The 15478-nt window shown below is 50.5% G+C and overlaps 1 protein-coding gene across 1 annotated transcript in view; it reads right to left on the bottom strand.

Annotated features, from left to right (window-relative positions):
- Positions 1–816: 816 nt before the first annotated feature.
- The window catches only part of LOC140719058 (ras-related protein R-Ras2-like), a 66271-nt gene continuing 51609 nt past the window's right edge, over positions 817–15478 (bottom strand). The window contains exons 3-6 of the mRNA XM_073033433.1: positions 8382–8484; positions 6357–6465; positions 6148–6266; positions 817–4923 (exon numbers count right to left, since the gene is read on the bottom strand). Coding sequence (XP_072889534.1) covers positions 4836–4923; positions 6148–6266; positions 6357–6465; positions 8382–8484 — 419 coding nt within the window. The 3' untranslated portion in view covers positions 817–4835. The remainder of the gene's footprint in view (positions 4924–6147; positions 6267–6356; positions 6466–8381; positions 8485–15478) is intronic.

The following is a 15478-nucleotide window of genomic DNA, read 5'->3' as shown; positions in this document are numbered from 1 at the left end:
GCCCTCTATCTCCTCCAATAAATTGTGTAGGTTGAGTGGGACTACAACCTGAGGTCATGGCTAAAGGGTTAAAGGTGAAAAGTTTAAAGGGAACACGAGGGGAAACTTCATGAATGTGTGGAATGAGCAAGTGGTCCATGTGAGCTCAATTTCAAGGGTTAAGAGAAGAGGTAGAGGTACAGAGGGCTATGGTCCTGGTGCAAATTGTTGGGAATAGGCAGCTTAAAACGGTTGAACATAGATTAGATGGGCCAAAGGACCTGCTTCAGTGCTGTACTCCTCTATGGCTCCAAATTCTTGAGGTCACGCAGTCATGTGTGTACAGGGAGAAGAGTTTTTGGTGGGAGGGGGCTAAGTACTCAACTTTGAGGAGGGCCAATGTCGAGAATAATTGTGGCAACCGTGCCCATCCTTACTAATTGCAGTCTGCTGGTGATGTTACAATTAATTTACTGGACTAATAAACTAATATTCCACAGAACAGAGTTCAAATCCCACCACGGCAACTGAATTTTAAACAGTGAGACAGAACTAGAGGATTGTCTTTAAAAGCCCCTCTCTCTAAAGATCTCAACACCCTTCCTAAAGGGCGTGGAATATTTTCTGAAGGTATCATATTCAGATTTAGAACCTTACCACTCCTACCTTCGAGTCCAAGTGCACAGAGATCAAGCTGGAGGGCATTAAACTCTGGGCCAAGGTCACAAACAGAGGCAGTATGCCCATGAGTCAGACGCACTGGACTCAGCCAAATGTTGTGTTAGGAAGGATGACAAACTCAGCCAAACATCCCCATAACAACCACGGAAACAAGGCTTTATTACAAATGTACTTTAATGACTTTGAATGAACATTTACAGTGAGATACCACACCCAGCTGTGCTGGAGAGACAGTCCCTGCTCCAATATAAACACAAAATGTACCCCTAACTGTACATCATAAGCCTAACCTAACAATAGTTAAAGGTGAATGATTAAAAGAGTTTGGGTGGTCAATGGTGCTGGGGAGGACCGGGAAACAGATGGTGAGGTGGAGTTGAGGAGGTCAGAGAGTTGCGCAAGTCCCAGAGGTGGCACATACTTGCACCTTGTGGCCAGACCTGGGTGAGGCACAAAAGCTACTTTTAACTGCTCAACACTGAACACAAGTCAAAGCGTTATCCCTCCAGTGCTGAAATACTGCAGAATACTTGCTTGGTACATCCCACCACGAGATGGTGCTTACTTCTGGCAGAAGGTCCCGAACACAGAAAGGAAGCAGACAGAGTCTGATATCCTTATTCCCTTGGGATCGGGGCTTCCTCTCCTTGATCTTGACCTCTCAACCCTTCAACCACCAACTCTCTCTGCAAGACTACTCCACGGAGCACATTCAGGAAAGACACCCTCAAACATCACTTTCCAGGGCTGGGAGGTGTCACGCCAGCTCTGGGTCTGGATTGACTCAAGGGGCATTGCAGAGGAACAGACTGGCATGGCCGAGCAGTGGACCGTCCAATCCCGGTGTACAATGGTGCCTACGGTCTGCAGTGAACGTTGAATTCTGGTCCTAAGACCTGGCTCTGGTCCGTGTTGCCCAGTAGAGAAGGGGGGAGGGGGTGTTAAAATAATCTGTCGTTGTTACAATCACATAATTGGAGGGATCCATCTTCTACTTTATGATCCAAGCACCCAGGACATTCCAAAGCAAAGAAATTATCAAAATCTTTGGCTATCAATCATCAAGAATTATGAAATTATGGAAATCCAGCACCCTCAGGACTGTGGAGATGCCAGAATGGATTTATGCCCCATACTCTTACTGCTTGAGATGGTATACAGTGCAATACAGGCTCCAAACACCCAACATGTACAGCCCATGCATTCAAAGGAGTGTTTGGGAGACCTCTGCGAGGGATTTGCCATTTCCCTCAGGGGACTTCTCCCGGACGGGATACGTTTGTGGCAATACGGTTAGCACTGCACTTTACAGTACGGACGACCCAGGTTCAATTCCTGCCGCTGCCAGTAAGGAGTTTGTGTGTTCTCCCCGTGACCGTGTGGGTTTCCTCTGGGTGCTTGGGTTTCCTCCCACAGTCCAAAGACATACTGGTTGGTAGGTTAATTGGTCATTGTAAATTGTCCTGCGATAAGGCCAAGATTAAATCGGGGGTCTGCTCGAAGGGCTGGAAGGGCCTATTCCACGTGGTATCTCAGTAAAATTTAAAAATATATCATTTCATCTTGGAGAGGTCAGAATAACTGAGTGAAACAGCTGGATTTCAGACTTATGAACTCTTCAGATCACGAGCGATTCTCAGGAGCAGAAGCCTGGCGTAACCTGGGCAGGACCTGTAATTGGCTTTCCAGTGAGCCCAGAAAGCTCGTGGGAAGCACGGGAATCAGCAGCCGGCAAACTGGATGCGGGATTGTCCAGTGACACATCAGTGGAGAAGGCCCACTGCTCACCGGGGGAGCGAGCACGGTGATGGTAGCACCAATCACATGGCCTGTTATTCACCAACCAATCAGGAATGGAATTAGACACACCCGGACATCCCCAACTAGCTACAGGCAAGTCAGCGATTGGACAACACTGGAGGGAGACTTGGAACAAAATGCACAACTTGGGAAGAACATGAATCAACAGGGAAGTTCATAAGATGTCAAGATGCTCTGCTAAGGGGCTGTTAAAGGCTGGAAATGTGGGGATGTAGTAGTCTGTATTGGGACGATTCCACACACACCTCCCTCAGCCTCCTAATCCTGGCCCCTCATTTCAACATTCTTGTCTCTGTCGGGTGCTAAGGGAGGGTCACTGGAGTCTGCACACACACCCAGGGGCAGCCAATGTGAAGCCCAACGCTGGTGTGCAACAGGAGTAGATTAATTCCGTCTAGGAAGGGGGTTGCAATTAGAAATGGATACAAAAGGGGGCTTGCAAATCCCAAGGAATGGCACATGAAGGACGGGGAAACTGAGAGCTGGAATCATCTGCGGAATTCTGCAATAACCAGCGTCGTAGAAAGACATCAAGCACTTGGGTTGCAATGGGCCAGTCCTGTTTACAGTCTCAACAGGAAATTCCAACCGCAGCTACAGATGGCAGTAGCGGGAGTGGGAATAGGAATGACGGAATTCCGGGACCAGAGGAATGCTACAGTCATGGATCAACACTGTCACCTTAGCCCAGCTCTTCACCATTGTTCCCTCTAAGCTACACGACCGCACAGTAACCAAAACGCTTCCACGCACATAGCCGTCGTTGCCGTGCAATTTCATGTAATTTTCTAATACATAATGTTTTTCTAAAGTGCCACGCAGATTTCAGGCAGTGTAAAAATTTCCTGCTTAGAGCAATGGTTGGTCCACACAGATGTTCAAAGATAAATTAGAGAGAATGTTGCTCCCCACCCCTCACAGTAACCAAGTCAGAGGAGCTTCGAGAGTCAGTCACCCTTGATAGCAATTCATTCCCCATTACAATAATCTCAGAGGCAACATTGCAACAGTGACCAGGAGCAGGCACTCTATATCCGGAGATGTCAAGTTGGTCCAAAAAGGAACTACTTCTCTTGGCATGGGCCCTATCCAACGAGGGAGCAATTGATAGTAACCATCTTACTGTCCTGTCAAGCAGAGGTGTTGGGGAAGCAGGCTCCACCCATTGGGTCATGTGGTTGAACAACAGAACTCTCTACACTGCCCCAGTCATATACCAAACCTGTTAGTGTAACCCCACCTCGACTACACAAGATCATGTGCCGAAATGAAAACAGTTAGTCTCGACAGGGTCCTCAGCACTAGGGTGGTCATAGAGCTTGGCATCAGGCCCTTTGGCCCATCTGTCCCATGCTGACCAAGATTCCCACATCATCCGTTCCCTTTTGCCTGCATTTGGCCCACATCCCTCTAAATCAGGGGGTCCCAACCAGGACCCATTCCACTGAGCAAAAGGTCCATGGACCCCAGGGCTGGGAACATCCTGCTCTCAGCCATGTACCAGCCTGAGTTCCACTTTAAAAATTCTTCTTGTACCTGCCTCAGCCAGCTCCTCTGGCAGCTCGCTCCATAAACTGACCGCCCTGTGGGCAAAAGAGTTGCCTCTCAAATTTGTATTAAATCTTTCCCCTCTCGCCCTAAACTCATGTCCTCCATTCTCGATTCCCCACCAGCTTCTTGTCGCTTTGACCTGTTGAGCAGATGAAGCTGAGACCCACAGTTCCAGTCAATGCCGACACTCTGTGGGCCTCCTGGCCTATTCCTCTCTTCCTGGACATCAAGGTCTTGTAGAGTTAACATGCAAAGCCCCTTTGAGAAAGACAATAAGGTTTAAAGCAACAAGTGACCCGTAGTGTCAACTACAGTAGGACAAGGTTGACCTTGGTACATCTCTCCTCCGACCCTAATACCTTCCCCCAACACAGTTACAAAAAAATCCCCCACCCTCTCCAGCATTCCTGGCTTCATATTCCCAGAGGAATTTCCCAGTATTCCAGCCACTCAGCAAGGAATAGGTCACTGGAGACGTTCCTTATTCCCCACCCTCCACCCCCCACCACCACCACCCCGTGGAAAGAGATGCCTGCGAGGAAACGGATTGAACCAGTCCCCAGGCACGGTCTCCCAGGCAGCAAACATGGACCCACTTGCAGAGTGCCATTGCTGAGCTGGTGGGGGAGGTGGGGGGAGGGGGGTGATCTTCAGCTGCTCCACGATGGTCATTGGGTTCCAGAGGGTGGGGTGGGGGGGGGGGGGGCTCGTCGGTAGATGCTGTGGAGGAAGACAAAAGGAGCGGATGTCCCGAGGCTCCGGCTTGAAGCAAAGCCAACTCGCGCCAAGGGGCAAAGTCGGGCTCACAGGAGGACACACGGACAACCATTAGACTCCCCCTTCGTGGGCTTGGGCTGTGGGCTCGGGGGGGTTTCAAGCTCCTGGAACTTCCTGTGGGAAGAAATTTTTTTTTAAAAATCAAAGCTATACAACTTTAGCATCTATCTTGAGAGGACTAAAATATAAAAGCAAGCAGATAAAGCATTAATTAGATCACACTTGAAGTATCTTGGGCAGTTTTGGGCAACGTATCTGAGAAAGGATGTGCTGGCATCGGAGGGGATCCAGAGGAGGTTCACGAGAGTGATCCCAGGAATGAAAGGGTTAACATACGAGGTGCATTTGATGGCTCTGGGCCTGTACTTGCTGGAATTTAGAAGAATAAGGGGGGGGGGGAGATCTACTAAATATTGAAAGGCCCAGATCAGGGGTTCCCAGCATTTTTTCTGACATGGACTCCTACCATGTCTTCTCCAGAGAGCCATAAATAAGAACCAATGAGGATAGTTGGGAGATATCCATCCTACCTTCCCCTCCAGCACACAAAAAAGAAACAGAAACTCACAAACCCCAAACCCCCCCACCCCACAAAAAAACCCAACAGATGACCCAAACTTCCAGCCTGCCAATCAGCATCAAGAATGGGGAAGCATCAACAACATGGAAGACAACATAGAACAGCAATAGGCCACTATGGATCTCAGTCCAATCCATAAATCTCAGAATTTCGGTGATGTCCCCAAGACCATCAGGATCTATCAGAACCAAACCCCCACCCCCCTCACCCCACGAGCATCAGGACCCAGCGGCCCCTCCGAGGCCTCAAGGCACCGAGTTATGAGTGAGGCTGAACAGGGTGCAACTTTGCTCATTACTGCAGAGGAGAATGAGGAGGCGATATTATAGAGGGGTGTAAGATCATGAGGGGCACAGATAGGGTCAATGCACACTCAGTGCTTTCGCCCCCAGGGTTGGCGAAGCAAGAACTGGAGGGGATAGGATCAAAAGGGAAGAGAGCCAAAAGCATCTGGATGGAAAGGGTCAACCTTCTCACCCAGGTGATGGCAAGAACTTCCAGTGGAAGTGGTTGAGCAGGATAATTGTACGGGTACATGGATAGAAAAGGATGGAACATGGGCAAAAGGCGAGCAAATGGGACTACCTTAGATGGAGATCTTCATTGTCATGGACCAGTTACAGGCCAACAGGCCCACTTCCGTGATGTGTGACCCTTATGGGCCCAGTTGGACCATTCCTCCTTCTGCAACTAACCCACCCTCCCCCAGCACTCATTAACGTACTTGAGTCTCACCACTGAGTGGTTAAAGAGCTTACCGTATCGCTCGCACTAGATTGTGGAATGCGTTATCTACGTTCAACCGTATTTTGGCGGAGGCCTCCAGATAGGTTACTTTGAGTTGCCGGGCCAGATTGTCAGATTCTTCTTTCGTCACCTGCAAAACCAGCGGTTACTTATCAACTTGATACAATTCCACACCCCCCACCCCACCACCGTCAGATCTGCTCGCCCGGGCGAGACCAACCTGTCGCTGGTGTTCGAGGTCAGCCTTGTTGCCAATGAGGATCATGGGAAACTCGTCCCTGTCTTTCACTCGCAAAATCTGCCGGTGGAACTTGCTGATCTCGTCGAAGCTGCAGAAGAAACGGAAGCAAGGTTTTCGTTTGGGATTTTGCAATCTGATGGAAGCACAGTGAGGCCCAGAGGTTGTGGGGGAACGAAGAACGTAACAGCTCAGTACAAGCCCTGCCCACGTGCCATGCTGTGCCAAACTTTTAACCCACTTTAAACTCAATCTGAACCTTCTCTCCCACATTTTTCTATCATCCACATGTCTGTCTAGGAGTCTCTTAAATGTCTCTAATGTTTCTACCCCTCAACCATCAGGCTCTTGAACAAAAGAGGATAATTACACTCATCTATTGAGATATTCCCACAACCGATGGTCTTACTTTGAGGACTCTATCTTGTTATTTCATGGTCTTGTTATTTATTTATAGTTGCATTTCAGCAGTTTGCTGTCTTCTACACTCTTGCTCTTTCATTGATCCTGTTTACAGTTACTACGCTATAGATTTGCTGAGCATGCCCGCAGGAAAAGAATCTCAGGGTTGTATGTGGGGACGTGTGTACCCAGATAATAAATCTTACTTTCAACTTTGGAGGAGGTCCAAGGATTCCAGAATCTCCAAGGATGTCCATAGGATGGGGGGTTCTACAGACAACAGGGAGGCTGTCTGAGATATGCTGATGGGGAGTGGAGTTTTGGAGAGACACTGGAAAGTAAGAGGGAGATATTTCTCCCTAGCTTTCTCTCCTCCAGTACAAATGCTCCTCTTTTGTCTCGCGGTGCTAATGCATCCAAGGAGGTAATTTGAAACCCACATAATAGTCAAAACTCTTGTGGAGCGAGCTTTGATGATGGCTGAGTTGGTAAGCCAATGGGGAAAGTGAATCCAATCCTATTCTCTCTCCCCAAATTCCGAAGCCCAACACAAAACCGTAGATGACTAGGCTTGGAGATTCCCCTGGTGTTCCCGGGAATGCAAGACCAACCTCCATGGATTCAATCTGACCAGCACCCAGTGGGATTCCAGCTTTTTCTTTGCGTTACCATGGAAACAAAGGGATCTGACGGTAAGAAAGTGGGGATGGGACAGACATCTGTCTGAGGTCATGTTAAATCCTTCTGGAATGTGGTCAATTAGACCTGGGATTCCCAAGAGGAAGCTTGGCTTGAATCCAGAGAGGCGCATTGCAGGAGGGAGGATATTCAGCCCATCTTGGACACACTGGTTCCTTGTCTATCTCATATCCATAATAAAACAGTCAAGCCATTCAAAGGAATGGATGCATGTGCCCACTTGGGAATTTTATTTTAATATTATACTTAACTTATTCTCATGTTCATAAATTGCATACTCTTAACCTGGAGATGGTCAGTAATCTGTTTACTATTGATTGAAACATTGTATAGAAGAACATCTCTTTAGAACAGAGATGAGGAGACGTTCCTTTAGCCAGAGGGTGGTGAATCTGTGGAATTCATTGCCACAGACGGCTGTGGAGGCCAAATCACCGAGCATATTTAAAGTGGAGGATGATAGGTTTCCGATTGGTAAGGGTGTCAAAGGTTACAGGAGAATGGGTTTGAGAGGGGTAATAAATCAGCCATGATTGAAAGGTGGAGAAAACTTGATGGGCTGAATGGCCTGTGTCTTTATGGTCTTACAAAGGAATCGTCAAGCAGACATGATGGGCTGAATGGTCTAAATCAGCTCCTGTGTTTTATGGTCTCAAAGAATGGCAGAGCAGACTCGATGGATTAAATGTTTTATTCTGCTCCTATATTTTATGGTCTTGTGGTCTAACAGCAGTGGTACCCAAAGGGTCACAGGCCAAAGGGGAGCCAAGTGGATGCCAAATGGGTCTGTTGACCAGACCTCTCCCTCCTCTGTGAATCAGGGCAGATTACCACCAAGTAACCAGGGGGAAAATGGACCTCTCTGCACAGAAACACCACTGGAATAAGAAAGGCAGAAGATCTTACCTTCCCCGATCATTGATGGCAAAGACGAGAAGGAAACCCTCGCCCGACCTCATGTATTGTTCCCTCATCGCACCAAACTCCTCTTGGCCAGCAGTGTCCAGAACTAAGAAGAAAGGTTTTGAAGAGGATGGGAAGAAAGCCTTAGTCAGTGTTGGAGTGAGACGTTGCTGGCAAGGTCAACACATAATGTCTGTCTCAAGAAGATGCTGACAAGGCACCTTCGGGGGTAACTAAGTGCAAATCAGTAGATCACCAGGCCACGTCAGAGGGCAGACACGGGGCAGCACAGTGGGTGATTTGCTGCTCAATCCATATTATTGCCTTTTTATTCCCAATCCTGTGATAATTTCTGAGAAACTGCATATATTTCAATGCAAGGATCATTGTAGGAAAAGCCAATGAACTTAGAGCATGGATCAGCACGTGGAATTATGGAGTGAGACTTGGTTGTAGCAGGGGCAAGACTGGCAGCTCAATACTCCAGGGTTCCGTTGACTTGGATGTGATAAGAGTGGGAGGGGTTAAAGGAAAGGGAGTGGCATTACTAGTCAGGATTAGTAGTGCTCTGTCAGGATATACTGGAGAGCTCAACTAGTGAGGCTTTATTGGCAGAAGTGTGGAATAAGTAAGGTGTAACCACATTAATAGGATTATATTTTAGACCACCCAACAGTCCAAGAAGCAAATTAGTAGAGATCACAGATTGGTGCAAGAAACATACAGTACGATAGTAGGTGATTTTAACTTTCCACATATTGACTGGGACTCCCATACTGTAGAAATGCTAGATGGGAAAGAGTTTGTCAAATGTGTTCAGGAAAGTTTCCTTAATCAAAACATAGAGGTCCCAACTAGACAAAATGTGACACTGTGGTGACCCACTTTCTGCGCAGGCGAATGGGCTCACAAATAGCCAGCGCACGGGAGGAGACTTTGGTAATGCACCTCTGACGTCATTTCCGCCCAGAGAGGGCGGGCGCTAAGGATTAAATGCCAGCGCCGTGAAGTTTGAATAAACTAGTCTCGAAACGACTTACCGACTGCGTGTCGTTATTTCAGCGCTGTGTGTAGCACATCGCTACATTGGTGACCCTGATGGTCCAAACGGGATTTGGACCAAAGATGACCGACTCTTCATCTGTTCACGCAGTTTCACTAAAACTGCCGACTTTCTGGACGCTGCGACCACGCGTGTGGTTTAGCCAAGCAGAAGCCCAGTTCCAGATTCGGCAGATATCCTCTGATTCCACATGTTACTACCACGTGGTGAGCGCCCTTGACCAGGAGACGGCCGCCCAGGTTGCGGAATTCATACAGTCGCCCCCGGAAGAAGGCAAATATGAAGCATACAAAGCGCTGCTCATTGGGACCTTTGGCCTCTCACGGCGTGAGCGAGGTGCCCGCCTGCTTCACCTGGACGGTTTGGGAGACAGTCTGCCGTCAGCATTGATGAACGAGATGCTGTCCCTGGCTGACGGACACAAGCCCTGCCTCATGTTCGAGCAAGCGTTCCTAGAGCAACTGCCTAAGGACATGCATCTGCTGCTTGCCGACGCAGATTTCAGCGACCCCCGGAAGGTGGCGGCCCGGGCAGACGTGCTGTGGAAAGCCAAGGGGGAGAGCGTGGTGTCCGTCGGTCAGATTATCAGGCCACACACCCAGCAGCAGACCAGACCAGGCTCCGCGGGGGGGGGGGGGGGGGGGGCACATAACACAGAGGCAGAAGTGAGGAGGCCAGTGAACAGCGGTGTTTCTACCACTAGCGGTGGGGCACAGAAGCCCGCCGTTGTCGCCCGCCCTGCAAGGGCCAGGGCCAAGGCCAGCTGCCGATAATGACTATGGCGGCTGGCCACCAGGACAGCCTCTTGTACGTCTGGGACAGACAGTCGGGACGCTGCTTCTTGGTCTACACCGGAGCAGAGATCAGCGTCTTGCCCCCGACGGGGTACGACACCCGCAACAGGAAGCCAGGACCCACCCTGAGGGCCGCAAACGGCAGCACGATACGGACCTATGGCACCCCCATAGTGCAGCTGCAGTTTGGCGCCAGCCGGTTCACATGGGACTTCACACTGGCCGCTGTGGCCCAACCACTCCTGGGGGCGGACTTCTTGCGAGCTCACAGCCTACTGGTCGACTTGCAAGGGAAAAGACTGGTACATGCCGAGACTTTCCAGACGTTCTCCCTGGGTGAAGCCAAGTTGCCGGCCCCACACCTGGACTCCATCACGCTGTCGGACAACGAATTCACCAGAATCCTGGCGGACTTTCCATCGATTCTGGCACCACAGTTCACGGCAGCCATGCCCAGACATGGGGTACAGCACCACATTCCGACCCAGGGACCACCCCTCCACGCCCGCGCACGAAGGCTCCCCCCGGAAAATCACCGCCTGGCGAAGGAGGAGTTCAAACGGATGGAGGAATTGGGGATCGTACGGAGGTCCGACAGCCCATGGGCCTCCCCCATGCACATGGTGCCCAAAGCAGCCGGGGGTTGGAGACCATGCGGCAACTACCGCAGACTGACCGAGGCTACCACTCTAGACCGCTACCCCGTGCTGCACATTCAGGACTTTGCAGCAAACCTGCACGGGGCAAGAATCTTTTCCAAAGTAGACCTCGTCCGGGATACCATCAAATCCCGGTGCACCCTGAAGACATCCCCAAAGCAGCACTCATCACCCCGTTCGGCCTGTTCGAGTTCCTCCGAATGCTGTTCGGCCTGAAGAATGCCGCACAGACATTCCAGCGGCTAATGGACGCGGTGGGACGCGACCTGGACTTTGCATTCATCTATTTGGATGACATCCTTATAGCCAGCAGTTGTTGTCAGGAGCATCTGTCCCACCTCCGCCAGCTCTACTCCCTCCTGAGTGATTTTGGCCTCACGATCAACCCGGCCAAATGCCAGTTCGGTCTCGATACCATCGACTTCCTGGGCCACACGATTACCAAAGACGGGGCAACACCTCTGCCCGCCAAGGTAGACACGATCCACCACTTTGCCCGGCCCAACACGGTCAAAGGCCTGCAGGAGTTCGTAGGTATGGTGAACTTCTACCACTGTTTCCTCCCCTCAGCAGCCTGTATCATGTGCCCTTTGTACACCCTGATGTCGGGTAAAGGCAAGGACATTACTTGGGACAAGGAGGCCGCGGCCGCTTTCGTTAAAGCCAAGGAAGCCTTGGCAGATGCCGTGATGCTGGTGCACCCCAGAACGGACGTTCCGACCGCCCTCACGGTGGACGCATCCGACACAGCAGTCGGTGGGGTGCTGGAGCAGCTCATCAAGGGGCGCTGGCAACCCCTGGCGTTCTTCAGCAAGCACCTATGACCGCCCGAACTCAAGTACAGTGCCTTCGACTGGGAGCTGTTGGCACTGTATCTGGCAATCCGGCATTTCCGGTACTTCTTAGAAGGCAGGCCGTTCACCGCGTTCACGGACCACAAACCGTTGACCTTCGTGTTCACGAAGGTGTCCGATCCCTGGTCGGCTCACCAGCAGCGACATCTGTCCTACATCTCCGAGTACATGACGGACATCCAGCATGTCTCAGGAAAGGACAACGTCATGGCGGACGCACTCTCCAGACCAGTTGTCGAGGCCCTGTCCCTGGGAGTGGACTATGCAGCACTGGCGGAGATGCAGCAGGCAGACGACGAGATGCCCAGCTACAGGACCGCAGTCTCGGGTTTGCAGCTGCAGGACTTTCTCGTAGGCCCAGGTGAGAGGACCCTCCTGTGCGACGTGGCTGCTGGCCAACCTCACCCCATCGTCCCGGCAGCCTGGAGGCGGCGAGTTTTCGACTCCATACACGGTTTGACGCACCCATCTATCAGGACAACCGTCCGGCTGGTCTCCAGCAAGTTCGCGTGGCACGGACTTCACAAGCAGGTTAGTGAATGGGCCAGAACGTGCGCGCAGTGCCAAACAGTCAAGGTGCAGCGGCACACTAAAGCCCCGCCGCAGCAGTTCGAACCCACCCACCGGAGGTTCGACCGCATTCATGTGGATATCGTGAGCCCCCTACCAGTGTCCCGAGGAGCGCGGTACCGCTCACCGACACATCTGCCGATTCCTGCGCCCGAGCACCGATCGCAACCTGGGTAGCATGCTTTGGGGTACCGGCCCACATTACCTCCGACAGAGGCGCCCAGTTCACCTACAGCCTGTGGTCGGCTGTGGCCAGCCTGTTGGGAATGCAGCTACACCACACTACTGCCTACCACCCACAGTTGAACGGACTGGTGGAACGCTTCCACCGTCACTTGAAGTCGGCTCTCATGGCCCGCCTGAGAGGACCTAACTGGGTGGACAAGCTTTCCTGGGTCCTGCTTGGAATTCGTACAGCGCCCAAAGAGGATCTGCACGCCTCGTTGGCCGAGTTGGTGTACAGCGCGCCCCTGGCCATCCCAGGAGAGTTCATACCAGCCCCAAGGGGGCAAGAGGAAGAACCCGCAGCAGTCCTGGACAGACTACGCGAAAGGCTCGGCAACTTGGCCCCCATACCAACTTCACAGCACGGACAGACCCCAACCCACGTACCCAAAGACCTGCAGAACTGTAAGTTTGTGTTTGTATGAAGGGGCGGACACCGGGCACCGCCACAGCGGCCGTACGAGGGGCCGTTCAAGGTGATCAACAACAACGGGTCCACGTACATTCTGGACATTGGGGGGAAAGAGGAGGTTTTCACGGTGGACCGACTCAAACCAGCCCATGTGGACTTGGCGCAGCCGGTCGAGGTTCAGGCACCGCGGCGCAGAGGCAGACCTCCCAAACAGAGGCTGATCCAGACTGTGGACATTGGGGGGTGTATCGCCAGTTCTGGGGGGGGGGGGGGGGGGGGGTTATGTGGCGACCCACTTTCTGCGCAGGCGAACCGGCTCACAAATAGCCAGCGCACGGGGGGAGACTTTGGTAATGCACCTCTGACGTCATTTCCGCCCAGAGAGGGCGTGCGTTAAGGATTAAATGTCAGTGCCTCTAAGTTTGAATAAACTAGTCTCGAAACGACTTACCGACTGCGTGTCGTTATTTCAGCACTGTGTGTAGCACATCGCTACAATACTAGATCTCCTACAGGGAATGAGACAGGGTAGGTGACTGGGGAACACTTTCCATCCAGTGATCATAGTACATAAGTAGTCAGGAAGAAATGAGGTTCTTAATGAGTGTAAGAAATGAAAGAACATTTAAGGAGGAAATCGGGAAGGCTAAAAGACACGAGGTTGCTCTAACAGAAAGTGAAGAAGAATTCTAATGGTTTCTACAGATATATTAAGAACAAAAGCAGTAGAACAGAGGGATCATAATTCCTTGAAAGCGGTGCTGCAGGTAGTTGGGGTTGACAAGAAAGCTTTTGGCAATTGGCTTTCGTAAAAATGTACTGAGTACAGAAATTGGGATGTTATGATGAAGTTGTATACTGTTTGGTGAGGCCTACTTTGGAATATTGTGTCTAGTTTTAGTCACCCGCCTACAAATGTAAATAAGATTGAAAGAGTGGAGAGAAAATTTCCCCAAGATGTTGTCAGGACTGGAGGACCTGAGTTATAAAGAAAGATTGAAAAGGTTAGGACTTTATTCCCTAGAACATAAAAGATGGAGGGGAGATTTGATAGAAATATACAAAATTATGAGGGGTATAGACAGGGTAAATGCAAGGCAGACTTTTTCCACTGAGTTTGGGTGAGACTAGAACTAGAGGTCATGGGTTAAGAGGGAAAGGTGAAATGTTTAAGGGGAACACGAGGGGGAATTTCTTCACTCATGGTGGTGAGTGTGGGGAACGAGCTGCCAGCACAGAAAGTGAATGCAGGACCTATTTCAATACTTAAGAGAAATTTGGATAGGTTTAGGTCAATGGGGTGAGACAGATTGATGGTCGGCACAGACTAGATGGGCTGAAGGGCAAGGGAACAGGACGGGATTGGAAGCGAAGGGGAGGGTCACTTTTGGATCCGGAAGCTCCTGCGATCCAGAGGACCTTCAGAAGTTAAGAATCAGGCATAAAACTTGCCGCTGACAAATCATTTTATCAAGCTTTACAAGAGCAATAAACAGGAGGGAAGAAGCTTGGAACGAGGGAACAAGGGAACATGAAAGTAGGAGTGTCATCTTCTTACGCAAGACTACTGATAACAAAAAATTCCATTGAAATTCCAACAGATAACAGTCAACCAATCAAATAGCCAGATTTGTGTAATGTGACACCCACCACAGAAACCAAAAAAACTTTCCCGAGAGATAGAGACAACTGTAACCACGGAAAACTCACTGAACAACCACACAGATCCAGGTGATTGTATAGAAATACAAACAAGCATAAGTTAAACTACAAGAAAAGTAATGATTCTGCACCACAATCCGACAGTCACCAAATCAAATCGTTGGGCGGTTCAGCTGATTGCATTCTTGACTGAGGAAGGAAAACACAGCCCAACACCCAAACAACACACACAAAACGCTGGAGGAACACAGCAGGGCAGGCAGCATCTATGTGTACAGTCGACATTTCGGGCCGAGACCCTTCGGCAGGACCCAAGTACTGAGGGAAAGCGACACAGCCCACCAACCCAACTACAACCTGAGCTGTAGCACAGGGGGCTCAACCATTACTGACACATCCAGGTAGGCACTGCATCCGGCATTCGGACACTGAATCAGCAGGTGGGCACCTGTGCTCACTAACACAGGAGCCTGCTGACAGCGACATCCTAGGCCGCAGGAGTATGTGCTGAGGGACGAACTCTGACATTAAGCTGACTGATTCTGTAGCTGTAGTTAGCTAGGAGGAAATAGTGCACAGGAACAGGTCTTTCAGACTACTGAATTAATGTCAATCACATACCCATTTCTACCAATGCTATCCAACCCATTTTATCTTTATTTGACACGAGCGTCTAAACCTACAGTGAAATGCATCAACGACCAACACAATCTGGAAGTGTGCTGGGGGCAGCCCGCAAGTCTCGCCAACACAGCATTCCCACCAATAACTAACCCTCAGCAGTACGTTGGAATGTGGGAGGAATCCCACAGAGTTCTGTGCAAAAGTCCCACAGAGTTCTGTGCAAAAGCCCCACAGTGA

This window comes from Hemitrygon akajei, chromosome 31 (assembly GCF_048418815.1).
Source record: "Hemitrygon akajei chromosome 31, sHemAka1.3, whole genome shotgun sequence".
In the NCBI taxonomy this organism is placed as follows: Eukaryota; Metazoa; Chordata; class Chondrichthyes; order Myliobatiformes; family Dasyatidae; genus Hemitrygon; species Hemitrygon akajei.
This window is presented reverse-complemented; position numbering and strand designations above follow the sequence as displayed.